Here is a 21,865-nt window from a genome sequence, read left to right as displayed (position 1 = left end):
ATTAATATTCTTAGAGAATAATAACATCAATAATACACAGTACCTCAGAATCACAAGAATTTTCTTCATCTTCCTCTTGTTCGGATTCTGTTGGGAACCTCTGATCTATAAAAGGTTAATCACAGACACATTCATGAGAACATTTCTTATTATAAAATTTTAAAACATATACAAATCTATTTTCATTCATGAATCTGTGGACTTTCTTCTGTAGCCTGTATATTCTATCGGTGGATAACCACCACCACTTCTATAGTCAATTGGTTAGAGTTGCAATCTTAAAATCTAAAAATCAACTTTATACTCATTAGAATGCAAATAAAATAAAAATTTGATTAGTTTGTATTAATTATTTCTTCACAAAAGTCATATCCTCTTCTCCCGTGAAACACACTATGTCAGAGATTTGCTATTCATTCAGGTAACTTTAATTACCTATCATCTCTCATTACTTTCTAAGTTTTTGTTTTTTACTATTACTTAGTTTTATTGACTAAGCAATCTTTATTACATAGTTCTTCAAAAAAATTATTTATCAATAAATAAGAGTCTGCAAAATACTAACTTTTTGATATTAGCAAAATATATATCCAACCCTTTTAAATTTCAATATGCCATGACAGTATATTTGGTGTGTATATGTTTTAGATAAATAAGCTTAAAGAACTTGTACTGCATATAAATTAAAAACTGCTTTAATTACAATGAGATAGTCTTTCCTTAATGCAACAATATCTTCACAATCAACCTGTGCCTCCTTGGAGAAACATTACAAATTTATAGGAAAAATGATTGCCTTAAGTAACCTAAATTTCCCACATTTTGTAGAATTAAATCAAGGTCCATGCAAGACCCAAGGAATACTGAGCACCATGAGGCAGAACACGAATATATAACAGAAATATTCTAAACGCATCTGAAGTGAATTCACTAAAATTTCCTAGTTAGACATGGCCCCTTAACTGATGGCTTTCACAGGGAAAAAGAAACTCTACCAATTACTATTGTATTTTTTAAGTTAAAAAAATTCAGTAAAAGAAATCAAAGTAAAATAATGGCAAAGAAAGACCTACATGTTTAAATGTGTAAATTGAGCTTCTGAACTTGATTCTTTTTACCCTGAATGGGTCAAACTTTCATAATAGATTGATACTAGGCCACAGATTGGTGACAAAAAAAAAAAAAAAAAAAAGGACTATAGCATGAACTACTACAAAAGCTTCATCTTTAAATCTTTTTATGTAATTACCCTCCATCTTTCTTCTATATGAAGGGCCAGCAAACTATAGGCCGCAGGCCAAATTCAGCTTACCAAACAGTTTTCTATACAAAGTTTTATTGGAGTACAATCTTGCCTATTTGCTCATACATTATCTATGACTGCTTTCACCCTACAATACAGACTTCGATAGCTGTTATAGAGACCACATGGCCTAGCATTTTTTTTTTTTTTTTTTTTTTTTTTTTGAGATGGAATATTGCTCTGTCACCCAGGCTAGAGTGTAGTGGTGCGATCTCAGCTCCCTGAAACCTCTGCCTCCTGGGCTCAAGTGATTCTCCTGCCTCAGCCTCCCAAGTAGCTGGGATTACAGGCGCACACCACCATGCCTGGCTACTTTTTGTATTTTTAGTAGAGACGGTGTTTCAACATGTTGGCCAGGCTGTTCTCGAACTCCTGACTTCATGATCCACGTGCCTCAGCCTCCCAAAGTGCTGGGATTACAGGCTTGAGCCACCGTGCCCAGCAGCCTAACATATTCCCTATCTGGCACTTTACAGGAAAAGTTTGCCAATCTCTGCCTTATACCATATCCAGTATGCCCTGATACTCAAATCTAATCTTGTGACTCCCCTGCTCAAACTGTTTCAATGAATCCCTGCAGAAAACATTGCTGACTTCCTACGCATAGACATTATTTATTCTTTCTTGCTGCAGAAACACAAGTTTCTTTAGATGTTCAGTATTCCATTACCCCAATCCCATCTCAAAAAGAGAAATTATTATTCTAAGCTAATCACAGTAATTACATTTGCTTTCCTAGTGACTGGTTTAGATATAAGCATGTGGTATAATCCAGCCAATAAAATGTTACAGGAAGATTACTGCAAGCTTCCAAGTTTTCTCCCTCTTTAAAAGAAACATGTGAACAAAAGCAACCCTTCCAGCTTTTAAATATTGTCTTGAGAGAGCATGATTACTGGAGCTGTTGCTAATTAACCAACCAAAAGTGGGTTCCCAGCTGGGCACAGTGGCTCACACCTGAATTCCCAGCACTTTTGGAGGCCAAGGCGGGCATATCAGCAGGTCACAAGTTTGAGTCTGGCCAATATAGTGAAACCCCATCTCTACTAAAAATACAAAAAAATTATCCAGGTGTGGTAGCAGGCACCTGTAATCCTAGCTACTTGGGAGGCTGAGGCAGGATAATCGCATGAAGCCAGGAGGCGGAGGTTGTAGTCAGCCGAGATTGCTTGCGCCATTGCACTCCAACTCAGGCGACAGTTTGAGACTCTGTCTCACAAAAAAAAAAAAAAAAAAAAAAAAAAAAAAAAAAAAAACAGACAGTGAGATCCTATGATATCCCTGTACCACCAAAACAACTTTAGTTCCTATGGTTTTAGCCATTTTTCGTTAGTTCATCTACTATTTATAGCCAGAAAAACTGTGAGAATTTTTCCAGGGCCTACAGAACAAGAGCTACTTAATTCCTATACTATTAAAAAGTGTAGCCTAAGCTTGCCTTATTTAGATATTCAAGTCACGGGTATATACCCAGTAATGGGATGGCTGGGTCATATGGTGCTTCTACTTCTAGATCCTTGAGGAATCGTCGTACTGTTTTCCATAATGGTTGAACTAGTTTACAATCCCACCAACAGTGTAAAAGTGTTCCTATTTCTCCACATCCTCTCCAGCACCTGTTGTTTCCTGACTTTTTAATGATTGCCATTCTAACTGGTGTGAGATGGTATCTCATTGTGGTTTTGATTTGCATTTCTCTGATGGCCAGTGATGACGAGCATTCACCCAAAGGATTATAAATCATGCTGCTATAAAGATACATGCACATGTATGTTCATTGCGACACTATTCACAATTGCAAAGACTTGGAATCAACCCAAATGTCCATTAGTGACAGACTGGATTAAGAAAATGTGGCACATATACACCATGGAATACTATGCAGCCATAAAAAAGGATGAGTTTGTGTCCTTTGTAGGGACATGGATGCAGCTGGAAATCATCATTCTCAGCAAACTATCACAAGAACAGAAAACCAAACACCTCAGGTTCTCGCTCATAGGTGGGAACTAACAATGAGATCACTTGGACTCGGGAAGGGGAACATCACACACCGGGCCTATTATGGGGAGGGGGGGAGGGATTGCACTGGGAGTTATACCTGATGTAAATGATGAGTTGATGAGTGCTGACGAGTTGATGGGTGCAGCACACCAACATGGCACAAGTATACATATGTAACAAACCTGCACATTATCCACATGTACCCTAGAACTTAAAGTATAATAATAATAATAAAAAAAGATATTCAAGTCATTCCCAACTACTCCCACATCACACTTTTTTCACTAGGGAACCCGAAGTGCCAATAAACCTTACAAAGTTCGCTCAAGCATCTTACCATTGGTACTTGCTTTTGTAGATGTTTCTTTTGTAGGACATGCAATCATCTTAGATGTTCCTTTTTCCAAAACTTTAGTTTTATTAGATGTTACTACTGCCACGCGTTCAGTCTTTACAGGTCTTGGCTTTTTCTCCCATGCGATCTTCCTAAGTCTTCCTGTTACTGGACATATAAATTGCCCATATGTTTCTTTTGCAGGCCTCGTAATTTTTCTAGGTGTTTCTTCTGCTAACTGTTCCAACTTTCCAGATGTCGCTTTCCCCAAGCATTGAATTTTGTCAGGTGTTCCCTCCACCAAGGGTGCAGCCTCATCAGGTGCAGCCTCATCAGGTGTTTTTTCCACCAAGCTTTCAGCTGTGGCAGGTGTTCCCTCCACCAAGGGTGCGGCCTCGTCAGGTGATTTTTCCACCAAGCTTTCAGCTGTGTCAGGTGTTGCCTCCACCAAGGGTGCGGCCTCGTCAGGTGTTTTTTCCACCAAGCTTTCAGCTGTGGCAGGTGTTCTTTCCGCCAAAGGTGCACCCTCATCAGGTGTTCCTGCAGATGTTCCTGCTGCCAAACACACAATCTGGTTATACTAGATTCTTCTACTAAATATCATCCTCCTGACTCTTCACCTGGCAAACTTCTACCCCTTCTGTATGCTTTCCTGAAATATTACCAAACTTTTCTTTTTTTTTTTTTTGAGACAGAGTCTCGCTCAGTCACCCAGGCTGGAGTGCAGTGGTGTGATCTCAGCTCAATGCAATTCAAGCAATTCTCCTACCTCAGCCTCCCAAGTAGCTGGGATTATAGGCAAGGGGCCACATCGCCCCGCTAATTTTTCATATTTAGTAGAGACAGGTTTCACCATGTTAGTCGGGCTGGTCTCAAACTCCTGAGCTCAAGCAATCCATCTACCTTGGCCTCCCAAAGTGCTAGGATTACAGGAGTGAGCCACTGCGCCTGGACACTATCAAACTTTTTAAAGCTTTAATTCTTCACCTTGGATATAAAATGTCTGACACATGCTGAATACAGTAACAACATGACATAATAAGTAATAATTATAAGCTCCCAAAGGGGTTCTGGCACAGAGTAAGCACTAAATAAAGTAATAAATAATAAAAAGATGATAATAACAAGAAAAATGCTTAGTACCTTAGTAAAGTAGTAAATAATAAAAAATGACAATGATAATAACAAGGAAGATGCTTAGTGCCATAAAGATACCTGACAGTTGTTAAGTGGACAAGTGGATAAATGAATAAAAAATGTTTTTTAGAAAATTCTGTTGGAAAAATGCAGAAATTCAATAGGGACACCTGTACTGTATTATGAGCACCTCAAAGACCCAAACAATGTGTATTCTATCTTTGTCTCTTGCAACTTGCAAAACCTAACTTATAGAGGTCCTTTGATAAATATATAATAAATAAGTGCTCATATAGTTCATATTGTACAATGCATTATGTCACATTTAGGTATCACAGTAGCATTTTTGTTCTTATGAAAGATTTGTGTAGCTTTATTATAATTTGTTGAGCCTAGAGTTAAGCTATTTGAATATTTATAATGATAATATTTTGACTATTAGAAACACAGTCTCTTGTTGTAACAAATTACTATTAACACACTAATTATCCAGCAGATAGAACAACATATCTTGTTCTAATGAAGTAAATATATCTTATTTGGTTTCAACTTAGGGGGAATGAAGTTGATAATAGTGAGACCTTGTTGGTACAAGACTATGTAACATAACCTGCGCTTCTCAACAAAAAAATTGCTTTTCTGACTTCTACATTCAGTAAGTATCTTTGAAAAATAATCTCCTTTTGGTACTGAGGCACCCTGGCTAAGTTTTGTGATTCTTGTTGGCATTTGTTTATGGTGCCAGAAAAGTGTTACTAAATTTCAAGTTCTAAAGATAGTTACTTTTTTAGTGACACAAGTCACCGTCCCACAGTTGATCCTTGAATAAGGGTTTCACTGTAGCAGCCCACTAATAGACAGATTTTTCTTTTCCATTGCCACTGCAAGATAGCAAGACAAATCTCTCCTCTGCCTCCTCCTTATCAGACTACTAACATGAAGGCAAATAAGAATGAAGACCTTTATGTATAATAATTCACTTCCACTCAATAGTGAATATATTTTTTCTTTCTTATAAAAGTTTCTTTCTTCCAGCTCACATATAAAATAGAAACTATGAGTTAATTGACTGTTTATGCTTTCAGTGAGGCTCCAGATCAACAGTGGACTACTAGTAAAGTTTTGGAGGAGTCAAAAGAAACAGATTTTCATATGAAGCAGATTTTCAGCTACATGGGGGATCAGCACCCTAACTCTCATTGCTCAAGACTCAACTGTAATTAATTCTCACTTACTAAATCCAAACTATGTATTGTAAAAATTAAATAGAGCCCAGAAGTTCAATACCAGCCTGGGCAACATAAGGAGATCCTGTCTCTACAATAAATAAATAAATAAATAAATAAATTAATTAATTAATTAAAAAAACCGTGTTTCTTCATCGGTTATTGTGGGAGTTCAGTCAAGCTGGTGAAAAACATTTTAATATGAAGTTATAGGACATAGACACAAATCTTCTTGGAAGGCCAGAGGGTTTTGTAAAAGTCTCAAGATAAGGTTATGGCTGAAAGCAGCCTAATTCTTACCTTGATTAAATAGCTTAAAGTGGGTACAAAGGAAGGTAGAGTAGTTTATCTAAATAGCTTATTTACTTATGTGGTCTTAAGACTAACTTTTGATCACCCATGGGCAGGATGGCTCTCCTGGGGTGGGGGGGTGACCAGATTAATTACCCACAGGTGTGTTGACTCAAAGCCTTTGTCATTAAAACTTTGCTAGTAAATGCCCACAGGGCCAGCTAGCCAGGACTGTGGCTGCTGACTCTTTACAGCACCTTCCTTGGTGTCTGTAATCAGCTCAGAACCCTTGCTGCTCTTTCACTGAATATGGGTGTCTGGGTATGTGTCTCAATCATCTGTAGGACGGACCGCCGCAGGTTATAATATTCAAATGTTACAGCTTTCTGTTATTAATTCCTACTTTTCATTATTAGATGTTCAATTCTTTGTGGCTTGTAATTCAGGGCATGTAAGCTACTTTATAATTTGTAATAAAATTTGTTTATAAATATATGAATTCGTTAATATATGAAGCAGATTTTCAGCTGCTTAAATTAAATTGGCTAACCTAAGCATCCCCTATTACTGAATTCATCAATCACAACAAGGGTTATACATTTTATAACAAGCCTAAGTTGTTAGGACAATTGAGGAAACATACAATATACAAACTTAAAAATTGCATTACTTATGTATAGAAAAGTATTATATAGGATTTTAGGGACCATAATTAAACAAATATTTTTTCAGATAATATTTTTAGAGATTATAAACTACCAGGAGTTGGTTTTTTGAAAAGATCAACAAAATTGACAGACCACTAGCAAGACTAATGAAGAAGAAAAGAGAGAAGAATCAAATCGACGCAATTAAAAATGATAAAGGGGATATCACCACCGACCCCACAGAAATACAAACTACCATCAGAGAATACTATAAACACCTCTACGCAAATAAACTGGAAAATCTAGAAGAAATGGATAATTTCCTGGACACTTACACTCTTCCAAGCCTAAACCAGGAAGAAGTTGAATCCCTGAATAGACCAATAGCAGGCTCTGAAATTGAGGCAATAATTAATAGCCTACCAACCAAAAAAAGTCCAGGACCAGATGGATTCACAGCTGAATTCTACCAGAGGTACAAGGAGGAGTTGGTACCATTCCTTCTGAAACTATTCCAATCAATAGAAAAAGAGGGAATCCTCCCTAACTCATTTTATGAGGCCAACATCATCCTGATACCAAAGCCTGGCAGAGACACAACAAAAAAAGAGAATTTTAGACCAATATCCCTGATGAACATCGATGCAAAAATCCTCAATAAAATACTGGCAAACTGGATCCAGCAGCACATCAAAAAGCTTATCCACCATGATCAAGTAGGATTCATCCCTGGGATGCAAGGCTGGTTCAACATTCGCAAATCAATAAACATAATCCAGCATATAAACAGAACCAAAGACAAGAACCACATGATTATCTCAATAGATGCAGAAAAGGCTTTTGACAAAATTCAACAGCCCTTCATGCTAAAAACGCTCAATAAATTCGGTATTGATGGAACGTACCTCAAAATAATAACAGCTATTTATGACAAACCCACAGCCAATATCATACTGAATGGGCAAAAACTGGAAAAATTCCCTTTGAAAACTGGCACAAGACAGGAATGCCCTCTCTCACCACTCCTATTCAACATAGTGTTGGAAGTTCTGGCTAGGGCAATTAGGCAAGAGAAAGAAATCAAGGGTATTCAGTTAGGAAAAGAAGAAGTCAAACTGTCCCTGTTTGCAGATGACATGATTGTATATTTAAAAAACCCCATTGTCTCAGCCCAAAATCTCCTTAAGCTGATAAGCAACTTCAGCAAAGTCTCAGGATACAAAATTAATGTGCAAAAATCACAAGCATTCTTATACACCAGTAACAGACAAACAGAGAGCCAAATCAGGAATGAACTTCCATTCACAATTGCTTCAAAGAGAATAAAATACCTAGGAATCCAACTTACAAGGGATGTAAAGGACCTCTTCAAGGAGAACTACAAACCACTGCTCAGTGAAATCAAAGAGGACACAAACAAATGGAAGAACATACCATGCTCATGGATAGGAAGAATCAATATCGTGAAAATGGCCATACTGCCCAAGGTAATTTATAGATTCAATGCCATCCCCATCAAGCTACCAATGACTTTCTTCACAGAATTGGAAAAAACTGCTTTAAACTTCATATGGAACCAAAAAAGAGCCCGTATTGCCAAGACAATCCGAAGTCAAAAGAACAAAGCTGGAGGCATCACGCTACCTGACTTCAAACTATACTACAAGGCTACAGTAACCAAAACAGCATGGTACTGGTACCAAAACAGACATATAGACCAATGGAACCGAACAGAGTCCTCAGAAATAATACCACACATCTACAGCCATCTGATCTTTGACAAACCTCAGAAAAACAAGAAATGGGGAAAGGATTCCCTATTTAATAAATGGTGCTGGGAAAATTGGCTAGCCATAAGTAGAAAGCTGAAACTGGATCCTTTCCTTACTCCTTATACGAAAATTAATTCAAGATGGATTAGAGACTTAAATGTTAGACCTAATACCATAAAAATCCTAGAGGAAAACCTAGGTAGTACCATTCAGGACATAGGCATGGGCAAAGACTTCATGTCTAAAACACCAAAAGCAACGGCAGCAAAAGCCAAAATTGACAAATGGGATCTCATTAAATTAAAGAGCTTCTGCACAGCAAAAGAAACTACCATCAGAGTGAACAGGCAACCTACAGAATGGGAGAAAATTTTTGCAATCTACTCATCTGACAAAGGGCTAATATCCAGAACCTACAAAGAACTCAAACAAATTTACAAGAAAAAAACAAACAACCCCATCAAAAAGTGGGCAAAGGATATGAACAGACAGTTCTCAAAAGAAGACATTCATACAGCCAACAGACACATGAAAAAATGCTCATCATCACTGGCCATCAGAGAAATGCAAATCAAAACCACAATGAGATACCATCTCACACCAGTTAGAATGGCGATCATTAAAAAGTCAGGAAACAACAGGTGCTGGAGAGGATGTGGAGAAATAGGAACACTTTTACACTGTTGGTGGGATTGTAAACCAGTTCAACCATTATGGAAAACAGTATGGCGATTCCTCAAGGATCTAGAACTAGATATACCATATGACCCAGCCATCCCATTACTGGGTATATACCCAAAGGATTATAAATTATGCTGCTATAAAGACACATACACACGTATGTTTATTGCGGCACTATTCACAATAGCAAAGACTTGGAATCAACCCAGATGTCCAACAGTGACAGATTGGATTAAGAAAATGTGGCACATATACACCATGGAATACTATGCAGCCATCAAAAAGGATGAGTTTGCGTCCTTTGTAGGGACATGGATGCAGCTGGAAACCATCATTCTTAGCAAACTATCACAAGAACAGAAAACCAAACACCGCATGTTCTCACTCATAGGTGGGAACTGATCAATGAGATCACTTGGACTCAGGAAGGGGAACATCACACACAGGGGCCTATCATGGGGAGGGGGGAGGGGGGAGGGATTGCACTGGGAGTTATACCTGATGTAAATGATGAGTTGATGGGTGCAGCACACCAACATGGCACAAGTATACATATGTAACAAACCTGCACGTTATGCACATGTACCCTACAACTTAAAGTACAATAATAATAAATAAATTTAAAAAAAGAGATTATAAACTACCTACAATGAAATTATTAACTAATTCTGAATTATAAACTAAAAATTAAAGCTACATATATATATACACACACACACATATGTACATATGTAAACACATGCTATTTACACATTGCTTTTTGAATTGCCTTTTTGTGATCAACACTTCCATAATCTTATGGTAGCACCACCAAGAGTAGTTTACTATCAGAAGTCTTACCTGGACCGGCATTTTTAGGTAATTTTCGTATATATTCCAAAAGTTGTTGATGAATGCTAGGTATTAAAATGTAATAAATAAAATTACTATTTTAACACTGATATTATAAAAAACATTTACCAAATGTATTAAGTTCTTAGAGTATTTCAGACAATATCAGAGCTAATATCAGAACATTACTTATTCCATAGACTTTAAGTTTGTTAGCTCTATGAACTTATTAAGTTTCTAATTAAAGAAGAATTAAAGTAAGATGAAATAGTCATGAATTGAGGGCAGTATAACTCAGTAAATTAACTACAGTTAGCTTGGCTTAATGGAAAATGTTCCTAACTCAGAAAAAGTTCTAACATGTTACCAATAGGTACTTTTTGTTGAACAAGCTGCTTCTCTTAGGCTCAATGTCTTCTAAAAATGAGGATTTTAGAGCCTCATTTCACTAGGTTATAATAAAGATTTAACGAGATAACATTTTTTAAATGCTCAAAGAAATAGTGAAGCAATGAAATAACTTGTTCTTGAACCTTATTGCTGAAACTATTTTAAAATTCCCAATAAAACCCAATGTGTTGGCCTGGTGTAGTGGCTCATGCCTGTGATGCAAGCACTTTGGGATACTGAGACAGGAGGATTGCTTGAGCCCAGAAGTTCAAGACCAGCCTGGGCAACAAGGGAAGACCGTGTCTCTACAAAAAATAAATTTAATATTTTTTAAAAAGTGTTTCTTCATAGGTTATAATGTTCAAATGTTGCAGTTTTCTGTTATTAATTCCTACTTTTGGTTATTAGATGTTCTAGTCTCTGTGGCTTGTAATTCAAGGCATCTAAGCTATTTTATAATTTGTAATGAAATTTATTTATAAATATATTAATTCATCAAATTGGATAACCTGATTATCCTCTATTACTGAGCTCATCAGTCACACCAAGGGCAGAAAACTAATAGATGTCAGCATCTGGCTTGGACTACTACTACTCTTTATCTACCTCCTTAAACCTGAACTAACAAATCTTTGTTAAACTGAGGCTTAGTCACTATGTTCATTTCCAGCTGCTGTGGAAGACAAAACCCTACCACTATTTTTTGTAAGTTCCACAAAGAAGATGCAAGTTGTTATTTTCTCATTTCTGAGATGCCTACTTACAACATATTTGCACAGAAGATCCTATGTGTTACTCACCACATCTCATTTCATACATCACCTACATAAATATTTTTTGTATGAAAATCACAACTGCAATACTTGGTGTCACGCATTTTGCTTTGACTCACACCGTTTCCTTAGAGCTAGTTAGAAAGTAGTCAAACGTCCTTTTGGGGACTGCAAGAAATATGCAACACTTCACAGATTTGTGTGCCATCCTCGTGCAGGGACCATGCTGATCCTCTCGACATTGTTTCAATTTTAGTATATGTACCACTGAAGCCAGAACAGATCCCAACTTTTACACATGAAGACTGATCAATGATGGATGAGGCTTAGCTCTGTTAAATCTAACTAACTTACTTGAGATAGAGTGAAGTCTATTGAATGGCTTCATGGTAATGCAGAATTTGAAAATATTTTAAAAACTCGATATAGAGATGCAAGTAGCATGAGAGATTTTTGCTTTTAGGAAAAAAGAATCACTTGAGGGGACAATTACAAGTTGGAACCAACTACAAATTTGGAAAGATGACATAGGATCTTACAGAATAAGATGAGGCCTTCCACTACCTATAAAATGGTGCCTCACAGGATATAAATTGCCAGGGATATAGATCTGGTAACAAAATAAAAATGGATCTCTAATTTATTCCTGTAACATTATTTCAACCTGTCTTACAGTTTTAAACTATCACAACTAATATTTGCTAGAGAAAATAGAAAAAAGTCAATGAAAGGATAACTTACCATGACGGTCTAGGCCAAGTCCAGGCTAAGATGTGGGTTTCACATCAGGTTTTGAGTGGGAGGAGAAGGGTCAATTTGCTCACTATGTGGGTGGCTAAAGTTAAAAGTCCTAGCTGCCAGAGCAGGGTGCTGGTACTTTGGAAATAATGGCTGAGAATATGTATGTGAACTTTAAAAAACTAATGACTTTGAAGTCTACATATGGATCACCATAAAGGCTGAGGGATCTATGTCAGTAAGGTCACAAAGGTCAATCATTACCAGACTGCAGGAGCAGTTTCAATGGCAATGATGCAGCAACAGAATCAATGGAAACAACAAAATTCCTACTTTTATACATGAAGACTGATCAATGATGGATGAGGCTGAACTCTGTTAAATGTAACCAACTTACTTGAGATATGGCGATTTCCACCTCCAATCCTTTTGACTTATACAAAAAGAATGTCTTCCTTGGACTTAGGGAACCCTTTGGAATTTTTTTTTAAAAATTCAAGTATTTCGATATGGAAGACAGCCCCTAGGGGACACTATCAGGTTTTCTGCTAAAGTGGACGTTTCAAGACCCAAATAACTAATTAGAAAAATCAACTAGACAACATTAGAGATAAAGTTGTTGAAAGTCCTTAAATAAAGAATCTTGGACACGATACTCCTAACTAGTCTAGCTTTTTGCCTAGTTTCTGGCTGATGAAGTGAACTAACTCACATTCAAAAACTACCTGAAACAAACTATAAAATCTCTCCTAGCCTCTAAATGTAAACACTTACTGATCAAATCCACAAGCAATAGCATAACGTACTGCAGTCATTCCACACGTATCTTCAGCAAAGACGTCAACATTTCGCAGAAGCAGCATGCCGACTATCTCTGATGATCCATGACATACAGCGAGCATGAGAGCTGTGCTAAAATAACAAAGAGACCAATTTAATATGTGCCTGTCAGTGTAGAATTAACCATTTACATGTACTAACAAACATAAATATCTTGAGTGCTCAAATGTTTATCCTTGTAAATCACCACGAAGGCTTAAAGGAAGGAGCAAAAAGACTCATGTCCCAATGGGATATGGCATAGTAGAATTGACTAATATAAAGTCCTTTGAGGGGCAAGAAATTATGCTCTGTTCACTAATCTAACAGAGGCAAAGATTTAAGTGAAGAATTATCTATTCCTTCCTTAGTCTGATGTAATAGTTTATACTTCAAAATCAGCTAGAAGTCAGACCAGTGACAGCAATCTGAAGGCTTAAAATAATATTAGGAATAATGATATTAGTAGTAGTCATGGTAAGTTTAGTTAATGATGCTGATAAGAATGTATGAGATCCTGAATTAAATGCTGTTGATATTCATAATGTTACTTCAATGCAATCATCCTTAAAGGACATATTATTATTCTCTTTTTCATATAGAAAATCATACTTGGTATTAAGTAATGTTTGCAAGGTCACACCTATCAAGTGAGGAAGCTAGAAATTAAACTCAGTCTTGTATAAATCAAAAGCCTCTTTTCTCTTTATTACTCACCTATGGCTTATCTTAATTAACTAAAATGTTAATCCAATTAAAGATGTATTTCTTCCCTCTACCCATACAAATTAAAAATAAAAATACACTATGAATAAAAAAGGAAAAATAATAATAAATTCACAGTATCTGGTGATAGCAATTAATAGTCACATAGGGATAACCTAAAATTAATATTCTTCAAATGAAACAACTTAAAGCAAACAGTTATCCTAAAGACAAAATGGTTTTAAACTCCTATTTCTATTTAATTTTGCTTTTTTTTCCTTTGGGACAGAATCTCGCTCTGTTACCCAGGCTGGAGTGTGGTGGCACTATCTCAGCTCATTGCAACTTCTGCCTCCAGGTTCAAGCGATTCTCCTGCCTCAGCCCCCCGAGTAGCTGGGACTACAGGCATGTGCCACCATGCCCAGCTAATTTTTGTATTTTTAGTAGAAACGGGGTTACACCATGTTGGCTAGGCTGGTCTCAAACTCCTGGCCTCAAGTGATCCAACCACCTTGGCCTCTCAAAGTGGTGGGATAACAGGCGACAGTTACCATGCCCAGGAAATATTGCATTTTTTAAAAAGTGTATAAAAAACAGAAGTCTGAAAAATACTATAAAAGTGTTAATCATTCAATATTGAATTATAAAGTAAACTTAAAAAGTTCATACTTCTTAAAACTAATAGAGAACCACTTTAGCTAACAGAAGATAATGCAACCAAAAACATCAGATTACACATAGGAATCAGTCAATATAATAAGAGAAGATAAATCCTACTATATACTGTTCTTTATGTTGACCAGTCAAAATAATTGCTTTTCTTCTGATAATTTGTGTTGATATTTTCACTATAATCTAATAATTTTAAGTAAATGTTATTTAAAATTGTTATTACTCTAGAACAAGTGTTATTACTCTAGAACACTGCACAAGTGTTTTTTAATAAAAAAAGAAATACTATACCATTTAAACCTATTGACTGCATTCGCATTTGCATTTTTTGTCAGTAAAAATTCCACAATTTGCTCACTTCTTTTCGTTATGGCCAGTAAAAGTGGTGTGAGGCTAGCCTGTAAAATAGCAAAACAATTTAAAATTCAGGAAATTACATATTTCTCAGCTGAACTGAAAACCTTATATAAAATCCTATGAACTTAAACACATAAAATAGAAAGTAAGTCAATAGCAGTCCCTTCTTTGTCCCTTTTCTGTGCTTTCCCATGCACTGCACCTTCCCTTGTAAATATTCAGCCTCTGCATCACCATGTTAACTCTGGTTATCTCCAAAAATCATTATATTATGATGATTTTATGGTTTCCCATCTAAACCAAGAGCTTCTTGAGGGCAAGGGCTGTATCTTTTATCTCTATATCCTTAAACCCTAAGACATAGTAGTAAATACTTTGTTTTTGACTAAATTAGTAATCTAAATTGTTACTTCTAAAGCAGTGTTTCTTAAACTATATTCCAAAGAATAATTACCTTACCAGAAGCACTATACCTCAACAGATTCTACCATTATCTATTTTCAAGAAATATTATAAAACTCTGAATTAAATGTCCATTATTCAATAAATGACTTGAGCTTTGACTATTCCTTATTTGACAATATATTTCTGTGGCAGACATTAACATTTGACAAATTATAATTTCAGGGATACAGATCTGAAAGTTTCCCAAGAAAAATGGAGGTTTCCTTTGGGTAATACCAACTCGCTTGATTCTCTTCTATCAATAATCCCAAGATCCGCCGATGTCAAGCACACCTGTTCTACATGGGTCACTAAGGAAGTGACTCTAAATTAATAGAGATTGGCTTCAAATGAACTTTGATTGCTTATTATTAAATGGTCCATGGGGTTTCTCCCATTACGAGACAATAGAATTTTATCTCAGCTATTAAAAATTCAGTATGAAAGTTTATTCTCAATTATAATGATAATCCTAAGATTCTAATGCATATCTACTTCTTAAAATGCAACAATCCATTTTTATTCTGGTTTCTATGTAGTTGCTACTTAATTTTTGACAAAATATCAAAAATATGAATAAAATGACTTATTAATTAAAGTTCTAACTCATCTATATGGATTAGCATAATACAAGCCACTAAATCACTTGAATTTTAAGGGACAATTCTGATGAGAAGGATGTAATATTTTCTGCAATAGGCATAACCTATTCAAATATAACCATGATTAATCTAAAAAGGCTTAAAGGCATTTTAATAGAAGATAATTATTTATGGTTTATATACAGAAAAATCATTGTTTAAAAAGTCTTCTAAATTCTAGAAGTCAACCCCATTATTAATGAATTAATGTAAAATATAAACTATACAAACTATATATTATAAACACCTATCAACTGTCTTGAATACCTTGAAATTTTACCAAAATATACTATGAAAGAGGAATTGATAACTGAAATATTTGCCGAGGCAAAAGAGATAAGTCAAGTAAGTGATGTAACTAGGTGGGCACAGAAGCAAACTGGAAACATATGCTTTGTGTAAAGCTAGAACGTCTTCATAGTATACCAAACAGTCATATGGGCTCAAGAGACACCAGATTCAATCCTTTAAGAGGAAACCCAGATTTCTGCATATTTCCTAAATTTTACATGTTGACTCAATTTATGTAGGCAAATTTTGCTTTCCTCTAGTTTTACACTAACTGGAAAGAAAAAAAGCACTTGTGTGGGAAAGAATATTTGAAAAACTTTTACCTTTAACAAATTCAAATATTTACCATCAATGCACAGAAAAGCCATACTCTCTAATAGTTCTTGTAAAAACATAAATATTTGAAGTAAAATCTTAGACAATTAACTTCTTTCAAGCTATTTTCATTCAAGGAATGTTTGAGCTTCCAAATATAAAAAACCGTACACATGTTAATGTTAAAACAAATTGATTTCAAATATTTTGAAAATAACATTGGTTAATGTCTACCTTGTTTTGCGTTTCGACGACTGCACCGTGGGACAGCAGTTTTGCCACCACTGACAAATTCTTATTATAAACAGCATAATGGAGAGCTGTGTTGCCATACACATCTACAATATTTAGACCGGCACCAGAGTCTACCAGAATATTTGCACAATCCTCCCTCTGGCATTGTAGAGCCTGTCAGTATTAAAGCAAGAATTATTATAAACTAAATAATTTATAATATAAATTATAAAGAATATAAATTATAAAGTATAGGAAATCAAAATAAATATTCCACAGGTTTCAAAACTAGTTGTATTTCAATGAGATAAATTCATTTTTATTCTATGTATTTAAACTAAATCTATCTCCTGCTGAAAAAAACTGGCTACTGTTTACCTTCATCAGAGGTGTCCTGTTTTCACCATCAAGGACGTCAAGCTGGCACTTTCTGTCTACCAGAAATGTTACTACTTCCGCATGGCCGTTGACACAGGCCCAGTGTAGAGCAGTCCTATGAGAGTGAGAGGACTTGTTGGCAAAGTGTAGTCCACTGTCTCAAAACATACAATTATTTATGTAATTGTAAACATTAAATACCATGCTCTTTTTCTGCCTTCAAAACAAATATTTAATATTCTCCTGAAGAAAGTACAGCATTCATTTGCTCTCATTACTCACTGCATTAATGAAAGAGTGGTCCATCTGAATAGAAAGAGCTTGGTCTTTGGATTCAGTTCAACTTGGGCTTGAATATCACTTTAAGGTCTTTCACTTTCTAGCTGTCACTTAAACTTTCTGCACCTCAATTTTCTCATCAATGAAATGAAGATGAATACAGCAGTTATCTCACAGGTTATCACTATGATGCCTCAATGAGAATCTATGCAAAGTATTTTGGAGAGTTCCTAGCACATGTAACAGCTCGGGAATTGTTAGATACTATAATTATTACTACTGCTTAACAAAGACAACATTTTAAGTAAAATGGTGCAATTAAGCCTACTTTGTGGTGTGTTTTAAAGGTTAGAGATAACATTGTGTTTTAATGATTCTAAGATGCTCAATTTCTCATATTTTAACATTTCTGATTGAAATGCCACTTATAATTCATTATTTATTACCACTATGTTTGGCAGAAATTTAAACAATCTTTTACTGGTGCATAAAATAAGGAGGCATCATACAATTCACAGTGCCTTCCAAGAAGTGGAATATAGTATATACAACAGGACAAGGGCAGTCCTAGTCACAGGATTAACACTGAAAAAAATTTTAGCCTTTTAGAGTACTAAGCAAAAGGAGAGTTGACATAAAAACAACAAATTATTAAAACACAGTACTTCTTTAATATTTTAAAAGCTTCAAGCCAAAGGAAACTTGGGATTCAAATAAATAGGTATGGCTCATCTAATTCTGTATTTAGATTTATAGAATGTATGTAAATTCTATTTAGATTTATAGAATACATGTAAATTAGGTATTTCCAATGATTAATATTGCTATTTAAAGCTATTATAAATTTCCAAAATTACTAGTTTCTCACTTCAGAAGTGTTTTTGTTTGAAAGATGAGAGGAAAAGCTTCAATTGAGATTCAATCTTAATACTCCAATTTTAAATCTCTCACTTTGCTCAGGCTGAGCAAGTAAGTGTGAAATTTTTAAGGATGAAAGGGTCTTGAGAGTTAGAATGTATCTTCTACATAATAGGCATTCAGCTTACATGCGATAAATGGATTAAAAGAATGGATCAATACAGTTGGGAAGTTCAGTATCTTAAAAAACTGCTATAAATAAAGCACTTATATTTGCTCTTTTATTTTTCTAATAACACTACACTAAAGTGATTAATCTATAGTTATTGACATATGTAATAAATCTATATAATAAAAATGTGTCTAATAAAATATGTAAATCAATAAGCACAGATAAAATGATTCTCTTCTGAAGATGCTAAAAGTTCACAGAACATACTAATCCACAAAAAATAAAAATTAAAATATAGAAAGCAAGAAACTATTTTATCTGTGTAAAATTCATATTGCTGCTCCTCCCAAAAATTATTTTATTAATAATAAACTTTTACTAATAGCATTGTCCATGCTCAATGCAGAAATCAAAGATAATAAAAAGGAAAAACATTTTATATAAAAACAAATGTCCTTCACAAATTTTATATTTTGTACATAATTTCAGATAACACAAGACCATAGTCTGTGTGTATGTATAATCAAACTGAACTTTACTTTACCCTCACTTAGTATACCAAAATACATTTTCAAATGTCAACATATTTCTGAATATATTTCTACCTTGAGTGATCACATATTAGCCCATGCTGTAAACTCACTGAAATGTATTTATAAAAGCCATTAAATGGATTTTTAATACATTGATATTTCAAGCAGTGCTCAGAAAAGAAATTGTGTGTATGTTTCATTATTTTCTAAAAATATTTTTGTGTAATAGAATTGACCACTAATGGGCATATACAATTTTTTAAATATGGTACTTACCATCAAATTGTCTATTTGAAAAGTCATCTGCAACTTAAACTTTAAGGAGTACTATAAATATCACTGCTTTTTATCCGCACAAACTTTGTGGATAGAGAACAGTATTTGACTCCTTTTTTAACTTAAATGCCTTCCCTAACCGGGAACACTAAGTTTATTTCCTTTGTGCATAGGTCACTTGCAGATCTTAAAAAAGGACTTTGTCCAATTTTAAATTACAGGCCAAGTACTTTTTTTAGATCTGCAATTTAGATCTCTAATTTAAATTGCCCAATTTTAAATTAGAGGGATTTTTGTTGATTTGAGTGAATTCTCTATAAAATGAAGAGTTTTAAATCTAATATATATATACACACACACACATATAGTAAATATTTTTACAAGTATGCTGCCTTTTATTTTTTCTCATATGCAGGGTGGTTTAATTTTTGTTTTACTAAATTGCCCTTCAGAATGCTTGCTTCTGACAATCTTAGAAAAGTTTTGTCAACATAAAAATATATCTGTGTAAATAGGCATATATGTTTTCTTCTGTTATTTTTATCATTTTGTACATTAAAAACTTTTAATCTATAGTCCATCAGGAACTTATTTTCTGGCATAAAAATCTAATTTTCTCCAAAAAGCAGGCATTTTACTTAGGAAACTAATTCTTTTCCTACTAGTATAAAGTGTGACCATTACCAAGTTCTAAATTCTTACATATGTTTGGGTGTTTCTGGATTTTCTATTCTGTCGTATTAATTTACCTGTCTTCTCAGCTGTTAGTAAACAATTTGTGATTTTTTTTTTTTTTTTTTTTAAGAGAGAGAGAGAGAGAGTTTCTCTGTCACCTAGGCTGAATTGCAGTGGTGGGATCTCCGCTCACTGCAATCTTCACCTACCGGGTTCAAGCGACTCCTGTGCCTCAACCTCCCCAGTAACTGGGATTACAGGCACCCGACATCATACCTAGCTAACTTTTGTGATTTTGTAAGAGATGGTGTTTCACCTTATTGGCCAGGCTGTTGTTGAACTCCTGACCTCAGGTGATCCACTCGCCTCAGATGCCCAAAGTGCTGGGATTAGAGGCGTAAGCCACCGCGCCCGGCCCATCTTGTGCAAGTTAATAGCGCATTTTGGTATCTAGAAGGGCAAGACTTTTCTACTCCATTACAAAATATATAAAATGTCATCACAATAGTAAAAGCCTGTGTAATTCAAAAACTGTTAAAACGTTGATAACTTTATTTGGTTTATGTAAAATTGATAAAGAACTCGCATCTTAAGAAAAATCAGTCTTCTTAAGTTCAAGAACATAAACCATCTTCTCACCTCAAAGTTTCCTTCTAAGGTCCCTCAGCAAAGAACATATTTACATAGACATTCATTGATATCAAAATGGATATTGGACTTTATCCAAAGAATGTTTAGTCAAGAAGTACATATATTATGGGAATTATTTCATTATGCACCATTTCATAATGTAGCTAACATTATCTTTTAAAGCTTGTACATTAAAAGTAAAACCCTGTATGTACTTAATTTTGTGAGTTAAATCATTAAAATTCTCTACACAGTGCTCTGTGAGAGGAAGTAGGAGTGAAGGAGAAAGCAGCTAAAGTTTGGGGTTGATTTTAAGGTGGCCTGGGCCTTCTGCCCAGCAGGGCGCCCCCATCCCAGGCCTGGGGGCCTGCCAGGGAAGAAGGCCTAGACCCTGGGGCCCATGGTGGCCGCCCTGCCGCCAGCCATTCCTCCACCTGCTCCCTTCCTCCCCAGGCCCCCCAGCCCCCGACTCCGAAGGGGAAATCCTCCTGCAGCCACCATCTCCTTCTGCAGCCCTGGCTCAAGCAGGGCCTGGTACCTCTTCCTGGCGTCTTTTACATTAAGGTTGATGGTCTTCTTCTTCACTGTCATCTTCTGCAGCTTTGAGACTTGGCCCCGGGAGGCAGCTTTATGGATCTTTCTAAGATCCCCGTACTGGATGATGTAGGAGTCGTTGTTGGTGTACACTAGCTGGCTGAAGGGGCTCGGGCGCTCCTGGCCCGTGGGCAAGTCATTGCCACCACCGACTGGAGAGAGCCACTGCATGGCTGCGGCAACCTGCTAGAGAGAGCCCGCGCCTCCGGATCGCCCTCCCCCAAACCCCTCCGTTGGCCCTAGCTTCCCGCTAGCCTTTCCCCAGCCACCACCCGCCCCCTCCCACCCCGATCGTCTTTGCCCTTCTTCAGTCCACGCAGTGCCTCGACACCCGTAAAAAGTTCTGTTTTCGCCAAGCTCTTGCACACTCAGGCCTCTCTCAGCAGAAACGCGCAGAGCAGAGCCGTTAGCCAGCAGCGCATGCGCAGCTCAGCAGGCTGAGGAGACACGCGCCCTGGCCACGTTCCCCAGGCACCGCGTGCAGGTGGCAACTGCCGCTCAGGCACTTCCGTGTTGGCGGGCCTCCCTGGAACGGAACATGGGGGGCGCCATGCCACACGACCCGCTTGACAGAGCCACTCCCGGCCCCTCCTCGACCTGCGATCCAGGAGCTGGACCCTGGCACTGGGCACGGTGCAGCCTCTGGGGTGGCACTGAGGGTCGGTTCCCGCCCTCCTGCAGTCAGGGACCCACCCCCTGATTTAGGCGCCCCAGAGGCTTCTGGCCCAAGGATCCGCGCTGCTGGTGACACTGACAGTGTCAGGGTTGCAGCCCCTGCTGCTGCGTGGCGTGTTCAGGTAGGAGCTGTACCTGAGTCCATGATGGAGGCTAATTTTGTATTTTTTTTAGTAAAGACGGGGTTTC

General features: G+C 36.4%; 1 protein-coding gene and 1 non-coding gene across 2 annotated transcripts in view; both read right to left on the bottom strand.

Moving 5' to 3' along the window:
• LOC144331432 (ankyrin repeat domain-containing protein 30B-like) overlaps positions 1-21,657 on the bottom strand; it is a 131,705-nt gene extending 110,048 nt beyond the window's left edge. The window contains exons 1-8 of the mRNA XM_077947967.1: positions 20,946-21,657; positions 16,985-17,099; positions 16,607-16,780; positions 14,616-14,722; positions 12,902-13,039; positions 10,221-10,291; positions 4,102-4,196; positions 3,645-3,954 (exon numbers count right to left, since the gene is read on the bottom strand). Of these exons, the coding sequence (XP_077804093.1) occupies positions 3,645-3,954; positions 4,102-4,196; positions 10,221-10,291; positions 12,902-13,039; positions 14,616-14,722; positions 16,607-16,780; positions 16,985-17,099; positions 20,946-21,172 (1,237 nt within the window). The 5' untranslated portion in view covers positions 21,173-21,657. The remainder of the gene's footprint in view (positions 1-3,644; positions 3,955-4,101; positions 4,197-10,220; positions 10,292-12,901; positions 13,040-14,615; positions 14,723-16,606; positions 16,781-16,984; positions 17,100-20,945) is intronic.
• Positions 11,563-11,669, bottom strand: LOC144331454 (U6 spliceosomal RNA). Its single transcript, XR_013398518.1, has one exon. It is a non-coding gene; the product is annotated as a U6 spliceosomal RNA (small nuclear RNA).
• Positions 21,658-21,865: the final 208 nt, after the last annotated feature.

Source organism: Macaca mulatta, chromosome 9 (assembly GCF_049350105.2).
Source record: "Macaca mulatta isolate MMU2019108-1 chromosome 9, T2T-MMU8v2.0, whole genome shotgun sequence".
Taxonomy (NCBI): domain Eukaryota; kingdom Metazoa; phylum Chordata; class Mammalia; order Primates; family Cercopithecidae; genus Macaca; species Macaca mulatta.
Note: the sequence above shows the minus strand (reverse complement) of the source record. Positions and strands in the feature narration are given on the sequence as shown.